At 43.1% G+C, this 27,018-nt stretch overlaps 1 protein-coding gene across 9 annotated transcripts in view; it reads left to right on the plus strand.

The window, feature by feature from the left end:
- The window catches only part of GUCY2F (guanylate cyclase 2F, retinal), a 230,653-nt gene that overhangs the window by 97,569 nt on the left and 106,066 nt on the right, over positions 1 to 27,018 (plus strand). For all 9 annotated transcript variants that reach the window (XR_008847695.1, XM_056538849.1, XM_056538845.1 and 6 more), the window contains 2 exons: positions 3,882 to 3,966; positions 19,233 to 19,329. Coding sequence is in view for 8 of the 9 variants with exons in the window: in XM_056538849.1 (XP_056394824.1) it covers positions 3,882 to 3,966; positions 19,233 to 19,329 (182 nt within the window). In the remaining variant the exon portion in view is untranslated. The remainder of the gene's footprint in view (positions 1 to 3,881; positions 3,967 to 19,232; positions 19,330 to 27,018) is intronic.

The raw sequence follows: 27,018 nt of genomic DNA on the forward strand, positions 1-27,018 counted from the left end.
CCTAGCAACATGTCAAAAGTTTGTATCAATGTTCAGAACTCAACCAATCAGCAATATGTTCTCTACCGGCTCTGTGTCACATGATTGAGACAAATTCGAAGTCTATGAGCTTGTCTCCATCATGTGACACAGAGGTAGGGAGAGAAGCATGCAGCAGTGCAGACTTCCCCCAGCTCATTCTCCTGTTTGGCAGAGATCTGAACACTCAGACCCATGCCGAACAAAACTTTTGACATGTTGCCAGGATGTATCCCATATGCCCCTGCTCTAAGGATGTATTTAGACATACAGTATCCTGCGCATATATGATGCACAGGATTTGAAGCTGCAGATTTTATTTTGCAGAGTTCAAAGTAAACTGAATGACAATGACTGAACAAAGCTTTAACTCTGCAGCTTCAGATTCCGAGCATCAAATATACACAGGATACTGTATGTGTGAATACACTGCTAATATGTATTTGATCTTGAGTGTGCTTACTTACAGTTAAACCCTTAAAGGGGTACTCCCACCCTAGACATCTTATCCCCTATCCAAAGGATACACATTCTACAAATCATAACACTTTAAATTTTCCACCTACAGACCCATATGAGGGCTTGTTTTTTGCGCCACCAATTTTACTTTGTAAGGGCTGGTTCACATCACGTTTTCTCCCATACGCTCCCATTGCTCCCATATGCTTTCGTATGCGCTCCCGTATGTAATTCATTTCAATGAGCCGGCCGGAGTGAAACGTTCGGTCCGGTCGGCTCATTTTTGCGCCGTATGCGCTTTTACAGCTGGCCCTAAAACTGTGGTTGACTTTTAGGTCCGGGGGAAAGGCGCATACAGTGCAAAAATGAGCCGACCGGACCGAACGTTTCACTCCGGCCGGCTCATTGAAATGAATTATATACGGGAGCGCAAGGTTTTAGCTCCCCCCTGCCGTATGCGCTCCCATATGGGGGAGTAAAAAAATATTTGTGTGGCAAAATTGAAAACAAAACAAAATGCAGTTTTGGAAATTTTGGGGGCTTCGATTCTACGCAGTGCACTTTTCTTTATTCTGTAGGTCCATACAGTTACAAGGATACCCAATTTAAGTAGATTTTCTTTTCTTTTACTAAATTATAACTACATGCACCAAAATTAGCTTTAGCCTTTGGCTACAACATTTTTATTTTCTGTATACAGGGTTTATTTTTTTCACTGTGATCTGAGGTTTTTATTGGTACCATTCTTGTTTTGATGGGACTTTTTGATTGTTTTTTTTATACATTTTTTTTAGGTTATACAAAGAGATCAAAAACATGCAATTTTAGACTTTGGTATTTTTTTTATGCTTATGCCAATGACCATGCGGTTTAATTGACATTATATTTTTATAGTTTGGACATTTACACACCCAGCAATACCACATATGTTTATGTTTATTTTTGTTTACATTTTTTCATGTGGAAAAAGGGAGGTGATTCAAACTTTTATTAAGGAAGGGGTTAATTCACATTTATTAACTTTTTTTGTACTTTTTTTTTTACCCGGCGTTGCCCGATTTTTCCTTCTTAATCCTTGTTGGGGAGGAAAATCAACAAAGGAGGAAGCTTTTGACCTCATATCCCATCCTCATATATTGTTGTCATTTCCCATCCCCATATCCTGTCCTCATATCTCAACCTCATATCCCGTCCTCATATCCCAACCTCATATCCCGTCCTCATATCCCAACCTCGTATCCCGTCATCATATCCATCCTTATATCTCAACCACATATCCCAACCTCATATTCCATCCTCATATCCCGACCTTCTACTCCTTCCTCCTATCTCGACCTCATATCCCAACCTCATATCCCGTCCTCATAGCCCGGCCCTATATCCCGAGCCCATAATCGGTCCACATATCCAGACTTCATATCCCGTCCTCATATCCTGTCCTCATATGTTGACCTCATATCCCGTCCTCATATCCCGTCCTCATACCCCTTCCTCATATCCCATCCTCCTATCCTGTCCTCCTATCCCGTCCTCCTATCTTGACCTCCTATCCTGTTCTCATATCCCGACCTAATACCCCGTCCTCATATCCCAACCTCATATCCTGTCCTCATATTCCGACCTCATATCTCATCCTCATATGCTGTCCTCATATCCCTTCCTTATGGCCCATCCTCATATCCTGTCCTCAGGTGGGACTGATTTGTGATGAAGATATTGTAAGCTGAAAATAGAAGGGGATGTGGCTTTGTGGGACTGGGCGTCATTTGCAAGCCTGACCGATGCACAAAAGGGTAGAGAATAAAAGGAGTGGGGCTTAAACAGTGGACGTGTCTTTGTAATATGGGGTGTGGCTTGCAAGCCCAACTGACAAATTCACCAGGAGATGCAGAGTGGAGCTTGTGGAGTAGGGTACTGGAAGTCCCATATACTTGCATGGGACTTTAAACAAATACCCATCTTTTATATAAGGGTGTAGGTAAGGGTTAATTTAACTATCATATATTTTTATTTAACATATAAGTAATATGTGTACCAGGTATTATTGAAATTTCTCCAGCTGTACGGAAGTTATGTGGGAACATTTCCCATAGATTTGCATGGGACTTTAAACAAAAACCCCGACCCTCACAAATGGGGGTAGTTAAGGGTAAAATTAACTATCCTATATTTTAAGCAGACATATAAGTAACATCTGACCAAGTATTATCGAAATATCTCCAGCCCTTTGGAAGTTATGTATTAACATATATTTCCCATAGACTTGTACGGGACTTTAAACAAAAACTCCGACCCTGGCAAATGGGAGTGAGTAAGGGTTAAATTACCTATCCTATGTTTGTTGTTGACATATAAGTAACATGTGTGCCAAGTTTCATGTTAATATCTTTAGCCGTTTGGACGTGATGCTGGAACATACACACACATACACACATTGGGATTTATTTACTAAGAGTGGAATGTAGTTTTCTTTGAGGGTTTGATTTTTGACAGGTATTTTCCCAAGGTATCTACTAAGGTTTCCCTACGTTTTGCACTTTTCCCTATTTTTTGCTTTTTTTTACAACTGTTCTCATCTGTTCGGCTTTTCCCAGCTCAAATCCACTACATTTTCTGTGGAAACCTTAGTAAATATGTTGGGATTTTTCAAAACTGTCGGGGACAGGCCCCTTTTGTCAGAACCACGCCCACTTTCTCCCATGACCACGCCCGCTTTTCGGGTTTTCTTGTAAAATGGAGGGTTTTGGGGTTTTTTTTGTCGCAAATGGTGTCGCATGGAAATACCTTGGGAAATTACCTGTCAAAAATCAAAACCCTCAAAGAAAACTACACTCCACTCTTAGTAAATAAACCCTAATGTGTGTATGTGTGTGTATGTTCCAGCATCACGTCCAAACGGCTAAAGATATTGATAAAACCCAACAAAAAAGAGTCGGGATCGCGTTAGTAAATAAACCCCATTGAGTTTGATGTGTATATATATATATATATATATATATATATATATAAATATATATATATCTTATAGTCCCCGTAGGGGACTATTACATGCAATCTTCTGATTGCATACACTGTTCAATGCTATGCCATAGCATAGCATTGATCAGTGTTATCGGTGCTCGATTGCTCCAGGCTGCTGAGACCAGATGACTTTAGACCAGGAACTGCAGGGAATTGGTTGAGGTTAGTACAACGTATTTGATATTTTTATCTAACATTTTTTAACAATAAAAATTTTACGTCCCCGGACAACCCACTTAAGCATTCAGCTGCAATGAGAGGTAAAGTATGAATTTGATGCTAAGATAAGCTGTTTATTGTAAAATACTTTATGGATGTTGACATAAATATATGTATAGAATATGTAGTTCAATAATACTTTATTCTTACTTTTTTCCCCTCAGGTATTGACCCTGCCTTTGCTTTAATGGTGTTTCTTTGCATACTTGTTGCCATCCTCTCCATCAATGGACTTGCTTATGTTATAAGGTACTTTATCAGAACTAATTTAAATTATATATATATATATATATATATTTATTTAGCCAAGTACATAATTTTACATTTGTCACTGTGCACTCTGGGACCATATTAAAATTCCAAAAATCTGGAAAAATGATTAAGAAAATGATCCATTTATTGCAATAGATATTGGATCAGATCATTATGCACTAAACACATATTTGCCTCTCTGTACATGTGTCTTCCTTATTCATATCACTTCTGTTATTTAAATAAAATATAATATTAGACAAAGAAAACCCCAGTTATTCCTTCATGTTCAGCTAATAACTGTTTAAGATGGGACACCACTGCGGCCAGTTATTGGCTAAACTGGCAGGTATATACATAGCTGTACATCATCGCAGTGACTTATCGCACCATGCTGAACAGCTATGTCATAGGGATTCCATGGGCTCAAAAACATAAGAAAAACTATAAATCGGGTATCTCTGTAATCATACAGACCTACAAAATAAAGGTAACATAACATAACTTGTAATTTATACCATGCGGTGAACACCACAGAAACCAAATTAACAAAACAAAAAGGGTTAAATACATTTTACATAGATTTTCAAACAGCATAGAGTATACACAGCATTTTTCTAATAAAATGCCATTATTGAAATGACACACTATAGTCTCTAATTCATTCTAAAAAGCTTGCAAGAGAAATTCACTATCACAATGAAGTTTTTCTTGAACATTCTCTGCTTAATATCTATTCACAAACTACTGTACAGGCATGGAAGGTAATAATACCATTACATTAGGAAGTCACAATTTATGCACTTTGCTAATACCACATGTTTTTCATGTAGTTAAAAATGTATAGGTTTGCTTTCAGAGTAGCTTTTATACATTTGATATACAATGTTCCTGTCCTGATTTTAAGTCATTGCCATGGCAGGCACATTTATGGTTGTGTGCAGTAAAATACAGTCACAGTGTGATAATTTGGCATCCCTCACTTAGCTCAGATGCCATTTTTTATTGTATACTAGCAGAGTATCCGGCATTGCCCGGTCTTCCTACCTAAACCTTGTGGGAGAGGAAAAGCAGCAATGACACTCTCATTCACATATCCAGTCTTCATACCCCATCCTTGTATTCCGACCTTATATCCCATCCTGATACAGTGGCGGATCCAGGGGGGGGGGGGGGGGCAACGCCCGAGATTGCTGCCCCCCGCCCGCTAGCATGGTGGAGCTGAAGCTGTAAGCTCCCGCTCCACTATTCACTAACCTTGGCTTTCACACACGCTGTGAGTACACGGCGTGTGAGCTGCAGGGACGCGATCCACTGCAGGCCGGCGCGATAACGTCACATCATCGTGCCGCCGCTCGGAGATCCCGTCCCTGTGGCCCACATACTGTAAGTACGGAAGAGTATGCTCAGAGCCCAGGGGATTAGGGGGACAGAATATGTGCCACTGTTAGGGGCACTATATCATACAGGAGGAGGGGGATTTAAAAACTTGGGGGGCAGAGAAAAGGTTAATGAGGGGCTGCAGGGCAAAGCACAGGGGGCATTATATGCGAAGAGCACATGACAGAGGGGTCCCCCTGTGCTGTGCCCCTCACATTTTATGCCCCCCTGTGCTGAGCCCCTCACATATAATTATATGTGTGGGGCACAGCACAGGGGGCATTATATGTGTGGGGCACAGCAAAGGGGGCATTATACGTGTGGGGCACAGCACAAGGGGCATTATATGTGTGAGGAACAGCACAGGGGACATTATATGTGTGGGGCACAGCACAGGGGGCATTATATCATATAATGCCCCCTGTGCAGTGCCCCACACATATAATGCCCCCCTGTACTGAGCCCCTCACATATAATGCCCCTGTTCTTTGCCCCTCACATATAATGCCCCCTGTGCTGTGCCCCTCACATATAATATCCCCTGTGCTGTGCCCCACACATATAATGCCCCCTGTTCTGTTCCCCACACAATGCCCCATCATGCGCCTCTCATAAATAATGCCCCCATCATGCGCCCCTCACATATAATGCCCCCTGTGCTGTGCCCCTCACATATAATGCTCCTGTCATGTGTCTCAAACATATAATGCCCCCTGTGCTGTGTCCCTCACATATAATGCCCCCTGAGGGGACAGGACAGGGGGCATTATATGTGAGGGGCACAGCACTGGGGGCATTATAAGTGAGGGGCACAGCACAGGGGGCATTATATGGGAGGGGCAAAGAACGGGGGCATTATATGTGAAGGGCACAGCACAGGGGGCATTATATGTGTGGGGCACATGACAGGATCATTATATGTGAGGGGCACAGTACAGGGGGCATTATATGTGAGGGGCACATTATGGGGGCATTATATATGAGGGGCGCATGATGGGGGCATTATATGTGAGGGGCAAAAAACGGGGGCATTATATGTGAAGTGCATTATATGTGAGGGGCACATGACAGGAGCATTATATGTGAGGGGCACAGCACAGGGGCATTATATGTGAGGGGCACAGCACAGGGGGCATTATTATTATGTGGGGGGAACAGGACGGGTCATAATTATTACATATAGGGGCACAAGATGGGGCATTATTACTATATGTGAAGGCACAGAGTGTTTTGCATTTCAGAAGTATAGTGTATATTATGAGGAATTTCTGGGGTGGTACGTTTTTTATGGGCCACAATACATTACGGTATTTTATTCAGAGGGTGCACTGCACAGCAAGTTATATTCAGAGAGTGCAGTGTGTGGTAGTATTAAATTTAGAGGGTACAGTGTGTGATAGTATTATGTTCAGAGGGTACAGTGTGTGGTAGTATTATATTCAGAGGGTACAGTGTGTGGTAGTATTACATTCAGAGGGTACAGTGTGTGGTAGTATTATATTCAGAGGGTACAGTGTGTGGTAGTATTATATTCAGAGGGTACAGTGTGTGGTATATTCAGGGGGTACAGTGTGTCAGAATTATATTCAGAGGGTGTGTGCCAGTATTATATTCAAAGAATACAGTGTTTGGCAGCATTATAATAATTATTGTTTTCATATAGAGGATCAGAATCCGCTGACATAGTGAGGAGCCATCGGAGCATCAAGTTCTGCAGAGAGAAGATTTAGCTGGAACAAATCCTGGTGGTATCTACCATCTGAATTAGATAAGGAAAGACTATAGAGAAGACATCACCCATAGTCACTGATATAATTGTGTATCCTCCTCACTATGTCCTATCAGAGCTGTAGTCACTTGTAAGTTCTGCAGTTATGATGGGTGAAACAACAACTCCCAGCATCCTCTCACCACTGCTTAGATCATACTGGGAGCTGTAGTTTTAAATGGTAAAAACTTCTTTAGTACTTTCCCATTCTGTGGCAATTGGTATATTTGATTATTATTATGACGTGTGAGCATGGCCTAAGAGTCTTAAACAAGGTTAGGACTGTATGATACATTTAATAATATTGTAAGTTCTGTAAGCAACATCTTATTTTCTTTCCACCAACACAAAGTACTCTAATAGTGCCCCTCCCAAGACTCGACTCTGGATCCGCCCCTGTCCTGATATCACATATTCATATGCCATCCTCATATCCCGTCCTCATACCTCTACCTCATATCCCGGCCTGATATCCTGACCTCATATCCCATTTTCATATTGTGTACTCATATGCTGATCTCATATCCCGGACCTCACATCCCATATCTGTCCCCTGCCCTCACTATTCTCTGCACCTGCCGGATGAAAAGTTGGCAGGATGTTTAAATGTCCCATGCAATCTCTGCAGCCCGAGAGTAACGCGATAAGGAGATGTAACAGAAGTCAAAAGGGGGTGGGTTAGGGTCGATGAAAACACATAGGGTGGAATTCTCCATTGTTTTCATTAAATTCTCCATTGTGGCACATGTGTGGTAATTGTGATACATGCAAAATAATAAAGTCTCCCCATAGAATATTGTGGTGGCCTAAGGGTGTGTTGTCTAGGTAGACTTGAGTTTGTGACGCCAGGAGTGTTAAAGGGGTATTCTTGCTTTATACATCCTATCCCCTATCCAAAGGAGCGCTGGGGACTCCCGCGATCTCGGTAAAGCCCCTGGCATTCTGTGCCGGGCACTGCCTTCAAAATGGGGACATGATGTCAAGGACATGGCCTCTAGTGACGTCACACCCCCTACCACAGACATGAATGGAGGGGGCATGACGTGACGTCACTAGGGGGCATGGCCGTGATGTCACATCCCCCCTCTCGGAGGCAGCGCCCAGCACAGAGTGCTGGGGGCTGCACCGAAATCACAGGGTCCCCAGGGGGATACATCTTATCCCCTATAAGGTGTATAAAGCCAGAATATTCCTTTAATCACCACACTATCAAGGATGATACCAAGGATAAGCAGTTGCCTGTGCCAGGTGCCAGGCAAGAAATGCCTCAAATGCCACTTTAACTTTACTTCAGGAATTTGCAACGTTATACAGACAGGTACGGCTCACTTTAGTGCAATATTTGCTGAAGAATGCAACAAAGAACCACACACTTGCTTCTAGGCACTATTGGACTTGTAGTCCTCGCAGATTAATTTAAGATTTAGATTTAGCTGAGGCTGGTCTGAACTTGAATTGGACAGAATAAATAACTAACTTACTTGACTTAGGTAAGCTTGACTAAACTTTAAGCCCTTAAGGACTCAGCCCATTTTGGCCTTAAGGACTCGTTTTTTCCTCCTCGCCTTCAAAAAATCATAACTCGTTTATATTTTCATCCAAAGAGTAGTATGAGGGCTTGTTTTTTGCGCGACCAGTTGTCCTTTGTAATGCATTCACTCACTTTACCATAAAATGTAAATATGCTATTTGTGTGGGGAAATAAATAAAAACGAAATTTAGCAAATTTTGGAAGGTTTTGTATTCACGCCGTACAATTTACGGTAAAAATTACGTGTTCTTTATTTTTTGGGTCAATACAATTAACCCCTTAAGGACCCAGCCAATTTTCACTGTAGGACCCGGCCATTTTTTGCACATCTGACCACTGTCACTTTAAGCATTAATAACTCTGGGATGCTTTTACCTTTCATTCTGATTCCGAGACTGTTTTTTCATGACATATTCTACTTTATGTTAGTGGTAAAATTTTGTCGATACTTGCATCGTTTCTTGGTGAAAAATTCCAAAATTTGATGAAAAAATTGAAAATGTTGCATTTTTTTTTTAACTTTGAAGCTCTCTGCTTATAAGGAAAATGAATATTCCAAATAAATTATATATTGATTCACATATACAACATGTCTACTCTATGATTGCATCATAACGTTGACAAGTTTTTACTTTTGGAAGAGATCAGAGGGCTTCAAATTTCAGCAGCAATTTTCAAATTTTTCACAAAATTTTCAAAATCAAAATTTTTCAGGGACCAGTTCTGTTTTGAAGTGGATTTGAAGGGCCTTCATATTAGAAATGCCCCACAAATGACCCCATTATAAAAACTGCACCCCTCAAAGTATTCAAAATGACATTCAAAAGGTTTGTTAACCCTTTAGGTGTTTCACAGGAATAGCAGGAGAAGGAGAAAATTCAAAATCTTCATTTTTTACACTGGCATGTTCTTGTAGATCCAGTTTTAGAATTTTTACAAAGGGTAAAAGGAGAGAAATCTTCCTAAAATGTGTAACCCAATTTCTCTTGAGTAAGGAAATACCTCATATGTGTATGTCAAGTGTACGGCGGCGCAGTAGAGGGCTCAGAAGGGAAGGAGCGACAATGGGATTTTGGAGAGTGAGTTTTTCTGAAATGGTTTTTGTGGGGCATGTCACATTTAGGAAGTCCCTATGGTGCCAGAACAGCAAAAAAAAAAAAACATGGCATACTATTTTGGAAACTACACCCCTCAAGGCACGTAACAAGGGGTCCAGTGAGCCTTAACACCCCACAGGTGCTTCACGACTTTTTGTTAAAGTTGGATGTGTAAATGATTTATTTATTTTTTCCACTAAAATGCTAGTTTTCCCCAAATTTTTTTTTTTACAAGGGATAATAGGACAAAATGCCCCCCAAAATTTGTAACCCCATCTCTTCTGAGTATGGAAATACCCAAAGTGTGGACGTCAAGTGCTCTGCTGGCGCACTACAATGCTCAGAAGAGAAGGAGTCACATTTGGCTTTTGAAAAGCGAATTTTGCTGAAATGGTTTTTGGAGGGCATGTCGCATTTAGGAAGCCCCTATGGTGCCAGAACAGCAAAAAAAAAAACACATACTATTTTAGAAACTACACCCCTCAAGGAACACAACAAGGGGTACAGTGAGCCTTAAAACCTCACAGGTGTTTGACGACTTTTTGCTAAAGTCGGATGTGTAAATGAAAAAAAAATGTTTTTCTCTAAAATGCTGGTTTTCCCCCACATTTTATATTTTTACATGGGGTAATAGGAGAAAATGACCCCCAAAATGTGTAACCACAATTCTTCTGAGTATGGAAATACCCAATGTGTGGATGTCAAGTGCTCTGTTGGCGCTCTACAATGCTCAGAAGAGAAGGAGCACAATTGAGCTTTTGAAGACAGAATTTGGTTGGAATAGAAGTCGAGGGCCATGTGCGTTTACAAAGCCCCCCGTGGTGCCAGAACAGTGGACCCTCCCACGTGACCCCATTTTGGAAACTACACTCCTCACAGAATTTAATAAGGGGTGCAGTGAGTATTTACACCCCACTGGAGTTTGACAGATCTTTTGAACAGTGGGCTGTGCAAATGAAAAATTAAATTTTTCATTATCACGGACCACTGTTCCAAAAATCTGTCAGACACATGTGGGGCGTAAATGCTCACTGCACCCCTTATTACATTACGTGAGGGGTATAGTTTCCAAAATGGGGTCATATGTGGGGGGTTCCATTGTTCTGGCTCTATGGGGGCTTTGTAAACACACGTAGCCTTCAATTTCGGACACATTTTATCTTCAAAATCCCAATGGTGCTCCTTCTCTTCTGAGCATTGTAGTGCACCCACAGAGCACTTTAAATCCACATATAGGGTATTTTCTTACTCAGAAAAAATGGGGTTACAAATTTTTGGGGGCTTTTTTCCTATTTTTCCTTGTGAAAATGAAAAATTTTGGGTAACACTAGCATTTTAGTGAAATTATTTTTTTTTTTTCATTTTTCCATCCAACTTTAAAGAAAATTCGTCAAACACCTGTGGGGTGTTAAGGCTCACTATACCCCTTGTTACATTCCATGAGGGGTGTAGTTTCCAAAATGGGGTCACGTGTGGGTATTTCTTTTTTTGCGTTTATGTTGGAACCGCTGTAAAATCGGCCACCCCTGTGCAAATCATCAATTTTGGCTTCAAATGAACATGGTGCGCTCTCACTCCTGAGCCTTGTTGTGTGCCCGCAGAGCATTTTACGCCCACATATGGGGTATTTCCATACTCAGGAGAAATAGCGTTACAAATTTTGGGGGTCTTTTTTTCCTTTTAACACTTGTGAAAATAAAAAGTAAAGGACAACACCAGCATGTTAGTGTAAAATTTTAATTTTTTTTACACTAACAGCCTGGTGTAGCCCCCAACTTTTCTTTTTCATAAGGGGTAAAAGGAGAAAAAGCCCCCCAAAATTTGTAACGCAATTTCTCCCGAGTACGGAGATACCCCATATGTGGCCCTAAACTGTTTGCTTGAAATACGACAGGGCTCTGAAGTGAGAGAGCGCCATGCGCATTTGAGGACTAAATTAGGGATTGCATAGGGGTGGACATTGGGGCATTCTACGCCAGTGATTCCCAAACAGGGTGTCTCCAGATGTTGCTAAACTCCCAGCATTCATGGACAGTCAGTGGCTGTCCGGAAATGCTGGGAGTTGTTTTGCAACAGCTGGAGGCTCCGTTTTGGAAACGCTGCTGTACAATACGTTTTTCATTTTTATTGGGGGGGGGGGGGGGGGGACAGTGTGTAAGGGGGTGTTTATGTAGTGTTTTACCCTTTATTATGTGTTAGTGTAGTGTAGTGCTTTTAGGGTACATTCACACGGGCGCAGGCTTACAGTGAGCTTCCCGCTAGAAATTTGCGCTGCGGCGAAAAATTTGCCGCAGCTCATATTTGAAGCAGAAAACTTACTGTGAACCTGTCCGTGTGAATGTACCCTGTACGTTCACATGGGGGGGGGGGGCAAACCTCCAGCTGTTTCAAAACTACAACTTCCAGCATGTACTGACAGACCGTGCATGCTGGGAGTTGTAGTTTTGCAACAGCTGGAGGCACACTGGTTGGAAAACCTTCAGTCAGGTTCTGTTACCTAACTCATTATTTTCCAACCAGTGTATGGAAAATCCGACTATAGCTGTTGCAAAACTACAACTCCCAGCATGTACTGATCGCCGAAGGGCATGCTGGGAGATCTAGTTATGCAACAGCCAGAAGTACGCAACTACTTTTCCCAGCATGCTGAGACAGCTGTTTCGGCATGCTGGGATTTGCAGTTTTGCAACATCTGGAGGGCTACAGATAGAGACCACTGCACTGTGATCTCCAAATTGTGGACCTTCAGATGTTGCAAAACTACAAATCCCAGCATGCACAGACAGCAAACTGCTGTGTGGGCATGCTAGGAGTTGTAGTTTTGCAAGATCTAGAGTGCTACAGTATAGAGATAACTGTACAGTGGTCTCTAAACTGTAGACCTCCAGCTGTTGCAAAACTGCAAATCCCAGCATGCCCAGCAGCTGCCTGGGCATGCTGGGAGTTGTAGTTTTGCAACATCTGGAGGGCTACAGTCTGAGACTGTAGCCCTCTAGATGTTGCTAGGCAACTTACCGGCTTCCGTCGGATCCAGGGAGCCATCCTCTTCTGCCGCAGGACATCGCCGCCCGCGCCGATCACCGCCGCCGATCCCGTCCAACAGCTTCCACCGACGGGTAAGTGGATCTTCGGCGTTCGGTCCCCATCATTTCCCCGTTCTACCCCGCCTATTGTGGGTGGGTAGAACGGGGAAAACGAAAGTAAACCCCCCCGCCCCCGATCTGCTATTGGTGGTCGCGTCTAGACTACCAATAGCAGAGATAGGAGGGGTGGCACCCCTGCCACCTCACTCCTATCGCTACAGGGGGATCATGGGTGTCTTAGACAACCGAGATCCCCCTTATATTCCGGGTCACCAGGTCACCATAGACCCGTATGACCCGGAATCGGCGCAAAACGCAAGTGTGAATTCACTTGCGATTTGCGCCGATCGCCCGACATGGGGGGGTCTGACGACCCCCCCTGGGCATTTGCACAGGGTGCCTGCTGATCGATATCAGCAGTCACCCCAGTCCTGTCCCCGCCCGGCGCGCGGCGGTGACCGAAATTCAGCAGGCATCCGGTGCAAATGCCCAGGGGGGTCATCAGACCCCCCCATGTCGGCGATCGCGGCAAATCGCAAGTGAATTCACACTTGCGATTTGCGCGATTCCGGGTCATTACAGGTCTATAGTGACCCGGTGACCCGGAATGTAAGGGGGATCGCGGGTGTCTAAGACACCCACGATCCCCCTGAAGGCATAGGAGTGAGGTGGCACGGGTGCCACCCCTCCTATCCCTGCTATTGGTGGTCTAGACGCGACCACCAATAGCAGATCGGGGGCGGGGGGGTTTACTTTTGTTTTCCCCGTCCTGCCCACCCACAATAGGCGGGGCAGGACGGGGAAACGATGGGGACCGGCGCCGACGATCCACTTACCAATCCGGGCGGGCGACGGAGGCTGCAGGTGACGGAGATCGGCGGGCAGCGATGATGTGCGGCTGGATCCGACGGAAGACGGTGAGTTGCCTAGCAACATCTGGAGGGTACAGTTTGAGACCATTATACAGTGGTCTCTAACTGTAGCCCTCCAGATGTTGCAAAACTACAACTCCCAGCATGCCCAGACAGCTGTTTTGGCATGCTGGAATATGTAGTTTTGCAACAGCTGGAGGGCTACAGTTTGAGACCACTATATAGCGGTCCCTAAACTGTAGCCCTCCAGATCTTGCAAAACTACAACCCCTTGCATGCTCAAACAACTGTTTGCTGTCAGGGCATGCTGGGAATTGTAGTTTTGCAACAGCTGGAGGACCACAGTTTGGAGATCACTTTGCAGTGTTCTCTAAAACTGTAGCCCACCAGATGTTGCAAAACTGCAAATCCCAGCATTTACAAACAGCAATCAGCTGTCTCGGCATGCTGGGAGTTGTAGTTGCGTACCTCCAGCTATTGCAAAACTACATCTCCCAGCATGCTCTTCGGCGATCAGTACATGCTGGGAGTTGTAGTTTTGCAACAGCTGGAGGCACACTGGTTAGAAAATACTGAGTTAGGTAACAGAACCTAACTGAAGGTTTTCCAACCAGTGTGCCTCCAGCTGTTGCAAAAGTACAACTCCCAGCATGCACGGTCTGTCAGTACATGCTGGGAGTTGTAGTTTTGAAACAGCTGAAGGTTTGACCCCCCATGTGAACGTACAGGGTACATTCACACGGGCAGGCTTACAGTAAGTTTCCTGCTTCAAGTTTGGGCTGCGGCAAATTTTTCGCCGCAGCTCAAACTTCTAGTGAGAAACTCACCGTAACACGCCAGTGCGAATGTACCCTAAAAACACTACACTAACACATAATAAAGGGTAAAACACTACATATACACCCCTTACACTGTCCCCCCAATAAAAATGAAAAACCTGTTGTATGGCAGTGTTTCCAAAACGGAGCCTCCAGCTGTTGCAAAAAAACAACTCCCAGCATTTCCGGACAGCCATTGACTGTCCAGGCATGCTGGGAATTTAGCAACAGCTGGAGGCACCCTGTTTGGGAATCACTGGCATAGAATACCCCTATGTCCACCCCTATGCAATCCCTAATTTAGTCCTCAAATGCGCATGGCGCTCTCTCACTTCGGAGCCCTGTCGTATTTCAAGGAAACAGTTTAGGGCCACATATGGGGTATCTCCATACTTGGGAGAAATCGCACTACAAATATTGGGGGGCTTTTTCTCCTTTTACCCCTTATGAAAAGGAAAAGTTGGGGCTATACCAGCTTGTTAGTGTAAAAAAATAAAAAAAATTACACTAACATGCTGGTGTTGCCCTTTACTTTTTATTTTCACAAGCGTTAAAAGGAAAAAAAGACCCCCAAAATTTGTAACGCAATTTCTCCTGAGTACAGAAATACCCCATATGTGGGCGTAAAATGCTCTGTGGGCGCACAACAAGGCTCAGGAGTGAGAGCGCACCATGTACATTTGAGGTCTAAATTGGTGATTTGCACAGGGGTCGCTGATTTTACAGCGGTTCTGACATAAACGCAAAAAAATAAATACCCACATGTGATCCCATTTTGGAAACTACACCCCTCACGTAATGTAATAAGGGGTACAGTGAGCATTTACGCCCCACAGGTGTCTGACAGATTTTTGAAACAGTGGTCCGTGAAAATGAAAAATTGTATTTTTCATTTGCACAGCCCACTGTTCCAAAGATCTGTCAAACGCCAGGGGGGTGTAAATACTCACTGCACCCCTTATTAAATTCTGTGAGGGGTGTAGTTTCCAAAATAGGGTCACATGTGGGGGGTTCCACTGTTCTGGCACCACGGGGGGGGGGCTTTGTAAACGCACATGGCCCCTGACTTCCATTCCAAAAATGTTTTTCCAAAAAGCTCAGTGGCGCTCCTTCTCTTCTGAGTATTGTAGTGCGCCAGCAGAGCACTTGACGTCCACACATGGGGTATTTCCATACTCAGAAGAGATGGGTTTACAAATTTTGGGGGGTCTTTTCTGCTATTAACCCTTGCAAAAATGTGAAATTTGGGGGGAAACACATTTTAGTGAAAATGTTTTTTTTTTCTACATATGCAAAAGTCGTGAAACCCCTGTGGGGTATTAAGGCTCGCTTTATTCCTTGTTACGTTCCTCAAGGGGTCTAGTTTCCAAAATGGTATGCCATGTGTTTTTTTTTGTGCTGTTTCGGCACTATAGGGGCTTCCTAAATGCAACATGCCCCCAAAAAACCATTTCAGAATAACGTACTCTCCAAAATCCCCTTGTTGCTCCTTCGCTTCTGAGCCCTCTACTGCGCCCGCCGAACAATTTACATAGACATATGAGGTATGTGCTTACTTGAGAGAAATTGGGCTACAAATATAAGTATACATTTTCTCCTTTTACCCCTTGTAAAAATTCAAAAATTGGGTCTACAAGAACATGCAAGTGTAAAAAATGAAGATTGTGAATTTTCTCCTTCACTTTGCTGCTATTCCTGTGAAACACCTAAAGGGTTAAAACGCTGACTGAATGTCATTTTGAATACTTTGGGGGGTGCAGTTTTTATAATGGGGTAATTTGTGGGGTATTTCTAATATGAAGACCCTTCAAATCCACTTCAAACCTGAACTGGTCCCTGAAAAATAGTGAGTTTGAAAATTTTGTGAAAAATTGGAAAATTGCTGCTGAACTTTGAAGCCCTCTGGTGTCTTCCAAAAGTAAAAACACATCAATTTTATGATGCAAACATAAAGTAGACATATTGTATATGTGAATCAAATTTTTTTTTATTTGGAATATCAATTTTCCTTACAAGCAGAGAGCTTCAAAGTTAGAAAAATGCAAATTTTTCATAAAATTTGGGGATTTTTCACCAAGAAAGAATGCAAGTTACCATAAAATTTTACCACTATGTTAAAGTACAATATGTCACGAAAAAACTATCAGAATGATAACTAAAAGCATTCCAGAGTTATTAATGTTTAAAGTGACAGTGGTCAGATGTGCAAAAAACGCTCTGGTCCTGAGGTGTAAAATGGCCTGGTCCTTAAGGGGTTAAGACCCAGGTACAGAAGGCGTATCCATACGCCCTAGGTCCTGTACGTGTTAAAATGATACCCATGATTACATACTTTACATACATCCCTCTATTTTGAAGACTTATAACTTTTTTTTGTATAAGCGGCGGTATGAGGGCTCATTTTTTGCGCCGTGATCTGTGCTTTTTATAGATACCATATTTGCATATATAAAACTTTTAATACATTTTTTATCATTTTTTTAATTTTTTATAAAATGTTATAAAAAAGCAGCAATTTTGTTTATTTTTTTTTTATTTACATTCACGCCGTTCACCATACAGTATCATTAACATTATATTTTAATAGTACAATACCAAATATGTTTATAATTTTTGTTTTTACACTTTTTGGGGTGAAATGGGAAAATGGGACATTTTACATTTTATTGGGGGAGGGTATTTTTCACATTTTATTTTTACATTTTTTACTTTTATTTTTACACTTTAATAGTCCCCATAGGGCACTATTTATAGCAATCACTTGATTGCTAATACTGTTCAGTGCTATGCATAGAGCATCGCACAGATCAGTGTTATTGGTGATCTTCAGCTCTGGTCTGCTCGATCTCAGACCAGAGCAGAATTTGCAGAAGACCCATGGAAAGCAGTGGAGGCAGGTGAGGGGACCTCCGTCTGCCGTTCTGGATGATCGGATCGCCATGATCTGTATTGATTAGTGTTGCTCGCGAATATTCGAAATTCGAATATTATTCGCGAATATCGCATATTCGCGAATTTGCGAATTTCGCGAATATAGCGCTATATATTCGTAATTACGAATATTCTTTTTTTTTTTTTTTTTTTCTTCACAGTACACATCACAGTGATCATCCCTCTCTGCTTCCAGCTTGTGTGGTGTAAAGAAGGCTGTAATACTACTGTGTGAGACTGGTATGCGAAAATTCGCATATGCGAATTTTCGCATATGCGAATGTTCGCATATGCTAATTTTGTATATGCTAATATTCACATATGTTAATTTTCGCATACGCGAATATTCGCATATGCGAAAATAAAACGAGAATATAACGAATATGCGAATATTCACGAATATATGACGAATATTCGTCCATATATTCGCGAATATTCGCGAATTCGAATATGGCCTATGCCGCTCAACACTAGTATTGATCACTGCATCTGAGGGGTTAATGGCGGACATCCACGCGATTGCGGATGTCGAGCATTATCGGCGGGTTCAAGGCTGCTATCAGCAGCCAGGACCTGCTGCGCATGACCCGAGAATTGAAGCATGACCCGAGCAACCGCTCCGATGCTCGCGGTTATGTATAGGACGTAAATGTACATCCTGGTGCGTTAAGTACAGCTCACCAGGACGTACATTTACATCCTGCATCATTAAGGGGTTAAACTTTATTGAACAAAGCTTAAAAGATATTGATTTAGAGACAGAAAAGATGGTTGCCAACTGCCTAGCCTTTCTACACACAGGGTTTACATGTTTAGGGCTTACTGCCAGAATAAACCTATTGGGACTAGAGTTGCTTGAGGCTTTCTCTCTTGTTATCCATTCAGTACTGGACTGAACTAGACTGTACAGACTGGACTGAAATCCGTAATGCGAGCAGTCAGTCTGTCAGGTACTGGTAGACAAAGAAGTAGAAATAGAGCCTTTTCCCATTAGAGGTATGGGGCAGGTATGCTGAAGAGATGCTCACATTGATCTTCTTAAGCTCACACTACTGACTGACTAACATCTAACTAGCTCCTCCCCTTCTAGCCATACTTGGGGGGAGCAAGGCAGGAGGCCCTAATTGGCTAAAGGACTCATGTGGTTCTCTGTGCATCCTCCTGCATGGAAATAACAGAATACGCAGACATTGAATATATGACATTGCATTGAAATACATTATAACTCACAATACAGGTAACCTGAGCTGTGTGCCTGGAGCAGACAATGTAAAGTGACATCCACCTGACAGGGCAGGAAGATAGGTGTACAATGTATGTTTTGTGCTTCTCTCCTCAGCTGCTTCTGAAGGCTAGGAAGAAATACCATGACTTTTTTTCTGGTATCAGTGTGCATGTTCTGGAATCCATGTGCATGGGTTGGTGTTTTAATGTTGGCATTTCAGAGGACTGAGACACTAAATTCTTTCATTCTGACATGGAACTTTTTTTTTTAGCTGTGTGTCAGATTATCAGCTTTTATAAGCTATAAAGCATTGAATTAAAGAAATGCTTGGATTCTAAGTAATGTAATATATGGAAATTTTCTGCTGCATTGAACTTTATGTGACACCACTTTCAAATATATTTACATATGCAATAATCTACATTAACATTAGTATATGCTAATACCACATTATAAACAACGTGAATATGATTAACTGTGATTTAAGGTTATTTTCATGACTGCAATCCACTGTACAATGTAATCTAGTAACCTACGTGTATGGTTTTTATTTTTCAGGCGTCGGATTAACAAAATTAAATTAGTCAGAGGGCCAAACAAAATTCTGTTGACACTGAATGATGTCACTTTCATTAATCCACAAATGAGCATGAAGGTATGTAAATCTCTGAATATTTAAGTGAAATGATGTCATAGACTTTACAATTTTCCATACTGAAATTGTATAACAGTGTTGACTCATCTCCCTGTTGATGTATCACAATTACTAAGTGTAGTCACAAGTGTGCTGAGACTGAGAAGCATCTCTTAACCCCTTAAGGACCAGGCCATTTTATACCTTAAGGACCGGAGCGTTTTTTGCAATTCTGACCACTGTCACTTTAAACATTAATAACTCTGGAATGCTTTTAGTTATCATTCTGATTCTGAGATTGTTTTTTCGTGACATATTCTACTTTAACTTAGTGGTAAAATGTTATGGTAACTTGCATCCTTTCTTGGTGAAAAATCTCAAAATTTGATGAAAAAAATGAAAATTTTGCATTTTTCTAACTTTGAAGCTCTCTGCTTGTAAGAAAAATGGATATTCAAAATATATTTTTTTTGGGTTCAAATATACAATATGTCTACTTTATGTTTGCATCATAAAATTTATGAGTTTTTACTTTTGGAAGACACCATAGGGCTTCAAAGTTCAGTAGCAATTTTGAAATTTTTCACAAAATTTTCAAACTCACTATATTTCAGGGACCAGTTCAGTTTTGAAGTGGATTTGAAGGGTCTTCATATTAGAAATACCCCATAAAAGACCCCATTATAAAAACTACACCCCCTAAAGTATTCAAAAAACATTCAGTAAGTGTATTAACCCTTTAGGTGTTTCACAGGAATAGCAGCAAAGTGAAGGAGAAAATTCAAAATCTTCATTTTTTACACTCGCATTTTCTTGTAGACCCAATTTTTGAATTTTTGCAAGGGATAAAAAGGAGAAAATTTTTACTTGTATTTGAAACCCAATTTCTCTCGAGTAAGCACATACCTAATATGTCTATGTTAATTGTTCGGCGGGCGCAGTAGAGGGCTCAGAAGGGAAGGAGCGACAAATGGTTTTTGGGGGGCATGCCGCATTTAGGAAGCCCCTATGGTGCCAGGACAGCAAAAAAAAACACATGGCATACCATTTTGGAAACTAGACCCCTCAGGGAACGTAACAAGGGGTAAAGTGAACCTTAATACCCTACAGGTGATTCACGACTTTTGCATATGTAAAAAAAATATATATTTTTTTTACCTAAAATGCTTGGTTTCCCAAAAATTTTACATTTTTAAAAAGGGTAATAGCAGAAAATACCCCCCCAAAATTTGAAGCCCAATTTCTCCCGATTCAGAAAACACCCCATATGGGTGTGAAAAGTGCTCTGCTGGCGCACTACAGGTCTCAGAAGAGAAGGAGTCACATTTGGCTTTTTGAAAGCGAATTTTGCTCTGGGGGCATGCCGCATTTAGGAAGCCCCTATGGTGCCAGAACAGCAAAAAAAAAAAAAACACATGGCATACCATTTTGGAAACTAGACCCCTCGGGGAACGTAACAAGGGGTAATGTGAACCTTAATACCCTACAGGTGTTTCACGACTTTTGCATATGTAAAAAAATATATATTTTTTTTACCTAAAATGCTTGGTTTCCCAAAATTTTTACAATTTTAAAAAGGGTAATAGCAGAAAATACCCCTAAAAATTTGAAGCCCAATTTCTCCCGATTCAGAAAACACCCCATATGGGTGTGAAAAGTGCTCTGCTGGCGCACTACAGGTCTCAGAAGAGAAGGAGTCACATTTGGCTTTTTGAAAGCGAATTTTGCTCTGGGGGCATGCCGCATTTAGGAAGCCCCTATGGTGCCAGGACAGCAAAAAAAAAACACATGGCATACCATTTTGGAAACTAGACCCCTCGGGGAACGTAACAAGGGGTAATGTGAACCTTAATACCCTACAGGTGTTTCACGACTTTTGCATATGTAAAAAAATATATATTTTTTTTACCTAAAATGCTTGGTTTCCCAAAATTTTTACAATTTTAAAAAGGGTAATAGCAGAAAATACCCCTAAAAATTTGAAGCCCAATTTCTCCCGATTCAGAAAACACCCCATATGGGTGTGAAAAGTGCTCTGCTGGCGCACTACAGGTCTCAGAAGAGAAGGAGTCACATTTGGCTTTTTGAAAGCGAATTTTGCTCTGGGGGCATGCCGCATTTAGGAAGCCCCTATGGTGCCAGGACAGCAAAAAAAAAACACATGGCATACCATTTTGGAAACTAGACCCCTCGGGGAACGTAACAAGGGGTAATTTGAACCTTAATACCCTACAGGTGTTTCACGACTTTTGCATATGTAAAAAAATATATATTTTTTTTACCTAAAATGCTTGTTTTCCCAAAAATTTTAAATTTTTTAAAAGGGTAATAGCAGAAAATACCCCCAAAATTTGAAGCCCAATTTCTCCCGAGTACGGCGATACCCCATATGTGGCCCTAAACTGTTGCCTTGAAATACGACAGGGCTCCAAAGTGAGAGCGCCATGCGCATTTGAGGCCTAAATTAGGGACTTGCATAGGGGTGGACATAGGGGTATTCTACGCCAGTGATTCCCAAACAGGGTGCCTCCAGCTGTTGTAAAACTCCCAGCATGCCTGGACAGTCAACGGCTATCTGGCAATACTGGGAGTAGTTGTTTTGCAACAGCTGGAGGCTCCGTTTTGGAAACAGTGGTGTACCAGACGTTTTTCATTTTTATTGGGGAGGGGGGTTGTATAGGGGTATGTGTATATGTAGTGTTTTTTACTTTTTATTTTATTTTGTGTTAGTGTAGTGTAGTGTTTTTAGGGTACACTCGCACGGGCGGGGGTTCACAGTAGTTTCTCGCTGGCAGTCTGAGCTACGGCAGAAAATTTGACGCAGCTCAAACTTGCAGCCGGATACTTACTGTAATCCTCCGCCCATGTGAGTGTACCCTGTACATTCACATTGGGGGGGGAACATCCAGCTGTTGCAAAACTACAACTCCCAGCATGTACGGTCTATCAGTGCATGCTGGGAGTTGTAGTTTTGCAACCGCTGGAGGCTCCGTTTTGGAAACAGTGGCGTACCAGACATTTTTCATTTTTATTGGGGAGGGGAGGGGGGCTGTGTAGGGGTATGTGTATATGTAGTGTTTTTTACTTTTTATTTTATTGTGTGTTAGTGTAGTGTAGTGTTTTTAGGGTACAGTCGCACGGGCGGGGGTTCACAGTAGTTTCTCGCTGGCAGTTTGAGCTGCGGCAGAAATTTTGCATTCACATTGGGGGGGGGGGAACATCCAGCTGTTGCAAAACTACAACTCCCAGCATGTACGGTCTATCAGTGCATGCTGGGAGTTGTAGTTTTGCAACAGCTGGAGGCACACTGGTTGTGAAACACCGAGTTTGGTAACAAACTCAGTGTTTTGCAACCAGTGTGCCTTCAGCTGTTGCAAAAGCTACAACCCCCAGCATGTACGGACAGCGGAAGGGCATGCTGGGTGTTGTAGTTATGCAACAGCTGGAGGCATACTACTTTGGCTGGGGATGCTGGGGATTGTAGTTATGCAACAGCTGGAGACACACTGGTTTGCTACTTAACTCAGTGTGCCTTCAGCTGTTGCAAAACTACAACTCTCAGCAGTCACCGACAGCCAACGGGCATGCTGGGAGTTGTAGTTATGCAACCACCAGATGCACCACTACAACTCCCAGCATGCACTTTAGCTGATTGTGCAAGCTGGGAGTTGTAGTTACACAACAGCTGAAGGTACACTTTTCCATAGAAAGAATGTGCCTCCAGCTGTTGCAAAACTACAAGTCCCAGCATGCCCATAAGGGCATGCTGGGAGTTGTGGTGGTCTGCCTCCTGCTGTTGCATAACTACAGCTCCCAGCATGCCCTTTTTGCATGCTGGGAGCTGTTGCTAAGCAACAGCAGGAGGCTGTCACTCACCTCCAACGATCCTCGCCGCACAGGTCAGTCCCTCGTCGTCTCCGCCGCCGCCGCTGCTCCTGGGGCCCCGATCCCAACAGGGGCGCCGGAGATCGGGGTCCCCAGCACCCGGGGTGCACGTCCCGCACCCGCTCACGTCCTCCGGAAGAGGGGCAGAGCGGGTTGCGGGAGTGACACCCGCAGCAGGCGCCCTGATTGGTCGGTAATCCGGCCGACGAATCAGGGCGATCGTGAGGTGGCACCAGTGCCACCTCACCCCTGCAGGCTCTGGCTGTTCAGGGCCGTCTCTGACGGCCCCGATCAGCCAATAATTCCGGGTCACCGGGTCACTGGAGACCCGATTGACCCGGAATCCGCCGCAGATCGCTGGACTGAATTGTCCAGCGATCTGCGGCCATCGCCGACATGGGGGGTCATAATGACCCCCCTGGGCGATATGCCCCGATGCCTGCTGAACGATTTCAGCAGGCATCGGGGACCGGCTCCGCTCCAGATGGTTGCGGGGGGCCGGTAAAACACATGACGTTCTCATACGTCATGTGTCCTTAAGGACTCGGAAATGGAGACGTATGAGAACGTCATGTGTCCTTAAGGGGTTAAAGACTATGGAAACCTCTCCTATAACAACTGAGAAAACTATTTTTACATCTGCTATAGGTTACTGTAATCTCCATTTCATTATCCATTCTAAGATTCCTTGTTATGCAGCTTGCAACCTTCTCCTAGTCTAAGACTTTTTATGTGTGCGTCTCATACAGTAATTCATGTGCAGTGAGCTTGGGAGGACATGGTTGTTTTACAGAGTGGTGCAGTGAACCCCAGTTTCCCTTTAGAGTCACTGCAAAATTGCCACTGCACTGCACTGATGGTGTATATTATATTCTCCTGAGGCATTTCTGGGTGACTATGTCCTGGCAGGTGGTTTGTGGAAGGCTCTTGGTGTTATGTGTGTAAAAGAAACAAAGGCGCTAAGACTCAAGGGATTTTGCACTACAACGGGTAACTTTTCTTAAACTTCTTTCACATAGTGGAGGCACATGTCTTTAACAGTTCCAACAACAACAACAGTACCAGAGGTAAATGATGGCATATGATAGATGGTACTGAAGGACATAACCCATATAGAGTGTAGATGTTTACTTGAGCAGTTCCTAAGTTGGAAATAATGTGTAGGTTGCGGGTGCGTCCCCCGATGCGAATCCCAGCCCCGCTGACAGCAGAAGGAGATGGGACCATGCGCTCACGGCCCGCGTGTGTGGCCGAAGCGCAGGTCCTAACTACCTCCCCCCCTTTGGTCTCCCCCTCCTTTTACAATTCAGAAAACTCCTGAGAAGGTCACGGTCCAGAATATTCTCCTAAGGCTCCTAAGATCTCTCCTCAGGACCGTAACCCTCCCAGTCAACCAGAAAAAAATTGTTTACATCTCACTTTTTTTTTGGGCAAGGATCTCTGTAACCTTGAAGACATCAGAAGAACCAAAGACTGGCGTGGGGACAAGATTCTTTTGAGAAAACCGGTTTATGACAAGTGGCTTGAGGAGAGAGACGTGAAAGGAATTGGGAATACGTAACGTAGCAGGCAGACGGAGTTTGTAGGAGACAGGATTAGTTTTTTACAGAACTTGAAAGGGACCAAGGTAGCGAGGACCAAGCTTGTAGGAGGGGATCTTGAAGCGAATGTATTTCTAGGAAAGCCACACCATGTCACCAGGAGAGAATGATGGAGGAAGTCTTCTATTCTTATCAGCCTGCGCCTTCATGCATGTGGAAGCCAGAGATAACAACTGTCGGGTTAGTTGCCAGATGGTGGAGAAGTCACGGACCAACTCATCAACAGCAGGCACACTGGAAGGAACTGGGAGAGGAAGAGGAGAATGAAGATGGAGTCCGTAGACAACAAAGAAGGGAGACAACCTCGTGGACTTAGAATCCTTATGAGTATTCGAGAATTCAGCCCAAGGAAGAAGGTAGACCCAGTCGTCTTGGTGAGCTGAAACAAAATGACAAAGTCTCAAGAATTTGATTAACCCTCTCCACCTGACCATTGGAATAAGGGTGGTAGGCTGAGGAGAAGTCCAGATTGATGTCCAGATGGTTACAAAGTGCTCACCAAAACTTAGAGACAAACTGCACTCCGCGATCCGAGACAATATGCTGAAAAAGACCATGTAGACAAAATATATGCAGCAAGAAGTACTTCACCAGCTGTGGGGCAGAAGGAAGACCAGGTAGTGGAATAAAATGTGCCATCTTGGAAAAATTATCTACAACGACCCAAATGACAGAGTCCAGCAGATCCCTGCCGAGGAGTTTTGTCACAGGCACAAATAACACAAGAACATCCAAAATCAGAAACATCACGTTCAAGATGAGGCCACCAGTAGTGCCGAGAGATTAGAAGTAGAGTCTTACGTATTCCAGGATGACCTGCTGTCTAGGAAGAATGACCCCACTTCAATACCTTGTGTCTCAATCTGGTGGGCACAAAGGATTTTCCAGGAGGAACTTGCTGAATTTCAGCAGGAGTGGCAGAAATCAATCGATCAGGAGGAATGATATGCCTAGGCGTGGAGTCCAAAACTATGAAGTCAGAGGACCTGGAGAGTGCATCAGCTCTGATGTTTTTGTCTGCTGGACGAAAGTGAATAAAGAAGTTGAACCGAGAAAAGAACAGAGACCACCTTGCCTGACAGGGGTTCAACCGCTGAGCAGACTGAAGGTATAGAAGATTCTTATGGTCAGAGTAGATGCTGACCGCATGAGATGATCCCTCCATAAATGTTGCTATTCCTCCAAAATAAGCTTAATAGCAAGGAGTTCACGATCTCCAATGGAGTAATTCCTCTCAGCAGGAGAGAAGGTCCTGGAAAAGAACCCACAAGTTACGGTTTTGCCCTTGGCCTTTTTCTGAGTAAGAATGGCTCTGGCTCCAACGGATGAGGCATAAACCTCCAAAGCAAAGGGCCTCTCTGGGTCAGGTCTTTCAAGCACGGGAGCAGAGGTAAATGCAGACTTCAAATGTGAGAAGGCCAATTCGGCCTTGTGAGGCCAAGACTTTGGATTAGAAGTCTTCTTCATGAGAGCTACAGTGGGAGCAACCAAGGAAGAAACATATGGGATAAATTGACGATAGTAGTTAGCAAATCCCGGAAAGCGTTCTATTACACTTAGGTGAGAAGGATGAGGCCAATCCAATACCGCAGACAATTTTTCTGGATCCATCTGCAGGCCCTGATAAGAGACAATGTAGCCAAGAAATGGAAGACTAGATTTTTGGAATAGGCATTTCTCCAGTTTGGCGTAGAGATGATTTGTCCTTAGACGAACATGAGTACGATGTTCCTCTAAGTTGGTAGAGAAGTCAGGATGTCATCAAGGTATACGACAACACAGGTGTAGAGAAGATCACGGAAGATATCATTGACAAACTCTTGAAAAACGGCTGGAGCATTGCAGAGACCAAAAGGCATTACGACATACTCAAAATGTCCATCACGAGTATTGAAGGCCATTTTCCATTCATTTCCCTTGCAGATACGAATGAGGTTATATGCTCCACGTAAGTCCAATTTGGAGAAGACACCTTAGCACCTTGGAGGCAGTCAAAAAGGTCAGATATAAGAGGTAGTGGGTAACGATTCTTGACTGTGATTTTGTTAAGTCCTCGGTAGTCAATGCATGGACGGAGTGAGCCATCCTTCTTCCCCACAAAGAAGAAACCTGCTCCGGTGGGAGAGGAGGACTTACGGATAAATCCCTTTTGGAGATTCTCCTGCATATACTCAGCCATGGCTTTGGTCTCAGGAACCGATAAAGGATAAATCCTTCCACGAGG

This window comes from Hyla sarda, chromosome 9 (genome assembly GCF_029499605.1).
Source record: "Hyla sarda isolate aHylSar1 chromosome 9, aHylSar1.hap1, whole genome shotgun sequence".
Classification (NCBI taxonomy): domain Eukaryota; kingdom Metazoa; phylum Chordata; class Amphibia; order Anura; family Hylidae; genus Hyla; species Hyla sarda.